The sequence below is a fragment of the Babylonia areolata genome, chromosome 19 (assembly GCF_041734735.1).
Source record: "Babylonia areolata isolate BAREFJ2019XMU chromosome 19, ASM4173473v1, whole genome shotgun sequence".
In the NCBI taxonomy this organism is placed as follows: Eukaryota; Metazoa; Mollusca; class Gastropoda; order Neogastropoda; family Buccinidae; genus Babylonia; species Babylonia areolata.
The window spans coordinates 8483436-8487603 of NC_134894.1; the positions used below are offsets into that span (position 1 = coordinate 8483436).

The 4168-nt window shown below is 43.3% G+C and overlaps 1 protein-coding gene across 1 annotated transcript in view; it reads right to left on the minus strand.

The window, feature by feature from the left end:
- LOC143293425 (ferroportin-like) overlaps window positions 1–3335 on the minus strand; it is a 20735-nt gene extending 17400 nt beyond the window's left edge. The window contains exons 1-2 of the mRNA XM_076604277.1: window positions 3114–3335; window positions 167–234 (exon numbers count right to left, since the gene is read on the minus strand). Coding sequence (XP_076460392.1) covers window positions 167–234; window positions 3114–3255 — 210 coding nt within the window. The 5' untranslated portion in view covers window positions 3256–3335. The remainder of the gene's footprint in view (window positions 1–166; window positions 235–3113) is intronic.
- Window positions 3336–4168: the final 833 nt, after the last annotated feature.

Below are 4168 nucleotides of genomic sequence, written 5' to 3' on the forward strand. Positions count from 1 at the left end.
TGTGTGTATGATTAATGAATATGTCCGTGTATGTGCAAGCATGCACGCGAAGGCGCGATCGCGGCTGTACATTTGCATCAGGGTATGCACCGAAGAGAATATCCTACAAAACACTCACCAGAAATCTGTAGACAACACACCGTGAAACCCATCAAACTGAACGTACCCATGCTGACAAGAAATGACTGCAGTAGATGAAGGCGTTCGTGTGAGGGGGAGGCCCGTTTTCAGGTGCTGTGCAGAGGTAATAATAATAATAATAATAATAATAATAATAATAATAATAATAATAATAACAATAATGATAATAATAATAATAATGGTATGTATATAGCGCTGAATCGTGTACAGAGACAAATCAAAGCGCTTTCGCACCAGTCATTCACACGCATGCATAACTCTAAAACTGGAGAAACTGAATACAAGGAAGAGGCAGGGAAGCGAGGCTATTTTGGGAAGAGGTGGGTTTTAAGGCCAGACTTGAAAGAGCTGAGTGCGGAGACCTGACGAAGAGAAAGTGGAAGTTTATTCCAAATGCAAGGTCCAGAGACAGAGAAAGAACGGCGGCCAACAGTCGAGTGGTTGAATCTGGGTATGCGTAAACAGAGTGGATCCGAAGCCGATCGTAGTGAGCGAGATGGAGTGTAGAGGTGAAGGCAGCCACAGAGATAGGAAGGGGCAGTTTTATGAATACATTTATAACATAGAATGCTGATCTTGTACTTTATTCGGTGTGAGACAGGGAGCCAGTGGAGATGTTGCAAAAGAGGAGTGATGTGCTCAGATCTTTTCTTTCTGAGGACGAGTCGGGCAGCAGAGTTTTGTATGCGCTGAAGGGACTGAATGGATGAAGCAGGCAGACCAGACAATAGAGTTACAGTAGTCAAGGCGATGTTACAACGATGGTGTGAAAACAAACGACAGTAAAACAAACAACAGCCTGATCGACATGTCTGATAATAATTACAGATGTTATCACTGCTGTTTCTTCAGATCATCGTCATCATCGTCGTCATCATTATCATCACTGCATTGCACAGTACGTCATGGACTATAGACTGCACGAACATTACTGCACTTCTACAGAACTGAAATTATGCTTTGAAATACACCGAAGAATCTATATTGTGGAGTGGAGTCATGGCCTAGAGGTAACGCGTCCGCCTGGGAAGCGAGAGAATATGAGCGCACTGTTTCGAATCACGGCTCAGCCGCCGATATTTTCTCCCCCTCCACTAGACCTTGAGTGGTGGTCTGGACACTAGTCATTCGGATGAGACGATAAACCGAGGTCCCGTGTACAGTATGCACTTAGCGCATGTAAAAGAACCCACGGCAACAAAAGGTTGTTCTTGGCAAAATTCTGTAGAAAATACACTTCGATAGGAAAAACAAATAAAACTGCACGCAGGAAAAAACAAACAAAAAAAAAAAAAAAAAAAGGGTGGTGCTATAGTGTAGCGACGCGCTCTCCCTGGGGAGAGCAGCCTGAGTTTCACACAGAGAAATCTGTTGTGATAAAATTAAATACAAATACAAATAGAAATATTATGAATTTCGGTTAAATGTTTTGAAATGCATAATCTATTCCAATTGGGAAGGCGCCGTGGTAGAATCGATAAGGCGTTGGACTTCTGGTCCAGTGACTAGTCAGGGTTCGATCCCCCATTTAGGCCTTACGTTGTGTCTGAGGGAAAGGCATTTTACTCAGACTTTCCTCAGTCAACCAGGTATGAAATGGTACCTGACTTGGTCGGGGAAGGTTCATGCGGCGAAAGGAGAGGATTGGGCGCTACCTTCCTATGCCGAGCTGTAGACACAGTGGACATGATCACTGCCCCGATGGTAATAGGAGACCTTCATCCTATAACTGAAATTAATTGAAATGTGTCCTTGCATGGTTTCCGCGTTAAAGTATCGTACTTCTGTCGGCAGATTCATGGGGGGCTGTTGTTTGAGGGACGTGGTGGCGGTCTTCACTCTGGGAGGGACGCTCACTCAGTCTGGCTCCGCGACTAAGTCATTATTGTCGTTAGTAGGGGGCTTAGTAGGTGGTGTCCTAAGTACGTTAAACAGAACAGGCACCACTGAACACCACCGAAGTGACTCGGCAGCAGTGCAGGGTCTCCTCTGGTGTGTGGCCTCCTGGCGATCTAACATCGATGGTTCCCTGTGGACTGCCGACGCTGGAACTGCGACGGACGAAACCGGGTGTGGCAGTGTATGGGGGAATCTAAATGAGCGGCGTGGGAGTAATGCCACTGAAACGGTGCAGATGTATGGGGCAGCAAAAAAAAAAAAAAAAAAAAAAAGAGTATCGTACTTCCTTCCTCGTCATTTCAGGTTAAAGTTTATTTTGGTATTTCCATATCCAAATATCCAAAGCATTATAACTTGTAAATGGTTGTATATCCACGCGTGTGTATGTGTGTGTTTTTAAGTGTGTGTGTGTATATATGAGTGTGGTGTGGTGTGGTGTGGTGTGGTGTGGTGTGTGTGTGTGTGTGTGTATGTGTGTGTGTGTGGTGTGTGTGTGTGTGTGTTTGTGTGTGTGTGTGTGTGTGTGTGTGTGTGTGTACGTGTGTGTGAAGATCAGGCAACCTTGAATTTACTGGAAGAACTTGAAAACATGGTTCTTCCTTCAAGAACAAACCAGCCAGTTGGCCACTCATAATAGAATTATCAATAAAAATGTATGTTAATCAGCACATGCACAGCGGTTCCAAAAATACGTTCTGAAAAATCAATTAAATAAGATGAAATAAACTACACGAGATGAGTGCAGTTGCACGGTTTGCCCCCCACCCCCCCCCCCCCCCCCCCCCCCCCCAAATAACAGAAAAACTATCATTGCGATGCGTGGTGTAGTTTTTTTCTATGTTAAGTGGAATGGTGTTATGTGGTGTTACTTTGTAATAAGACTTCGCTGTACGAATTTCTCTCTCTCTCTCTCTCTCTCTCTCTCTCTCTCGCTCGCTCGCTTGCTCTCTCCCTGGAGATCGCATAGCCACAGAACAGCACCACTCACGTTCGAGTGTTTCCTTATCCCTTGAACTCAACGTTAACGTGCAAGGTTTTCCTAAGTAGAACCATTAAAAGTCAAAACGCCCCACCATCAAATGAAGTCCGTTGCAAAGGGCTTTCCTCCGCCACTGAAGTCCCCAAACTGCCGTACGAAGAAGAACTCCCTGCCTGTCGATTTCTGCCTCCAGAAGGACTGACAGTGTCACCTTCGCTGGTTACAGCGCCCGACATATTTGCGCCACAATCAAGAACTGCACAAAACCATTGACATGTGAAAAGTCCGCTGCTGGTAAACTAACTGCCCAGTCTCACTTTAGTCTTCATGTAGGTTATAAAGTGGAATTTCACGTGACGAGGGTGACATTGCAGACATGAGACAATTAGTATGCTGAGTCACGAAAAATGTGCTATAACGATTATGATAAACACCGCAGTACTCAAGAAAGGCAAGAGATACACAGAAGAGAATGAACATGAGAGAGTGAATTAAAGTGGGTCAAGGTTGGTGAACACATGTCAGTAATATGTCAAAATGTTTTGTTTGTTTGCTGTTGTTGTTGTTGTTGTTTTTTATTTATCATTAATTTTGTTTATTCATAATTCGTCAGGATGTTTTCGTTTTTCTTTCTTTCCATGATTATCATTCTTCCTTTCTTTCCATGATTATCATTCTTCCTTTCTTTCTTTCTTTCTTCCATTCTTTCTTTTTTCTTTTCTTTGCTTGATTATCTTTACCAACGTATCCATTTTTTAATCATATTTTTTTAAAATTGTATTCATTCGTTGATCAATCGACCTGTTTCCCCCTCCCCACACCTTACTTCTACCCACGCAGGTAACCGGCAGTTTGACAGTTTACAAAAATAGGTGAGTCAACTTTTCTTCGGCGGCTTCGACGAAGAAAGCCAAAAGAAAGTTTTATAAGCTGTCTTGCCGCTGATCGATTTTCTTCACAGGGTGCTAACACAGTGTTGTAGACCTTTTGGGAAAGCACAGTGTGCAGCAGCCATGGCATGGCATAGATGCAAACAGCTGTGTAATGATAAAAATTCAATAAATGAAATGAAAATAAAAACACAAAGCAGAAAAAAGTGCATGTCATTTTATTCCAAGTGGCTTATGCAATGCATTCGATTTTCACGCT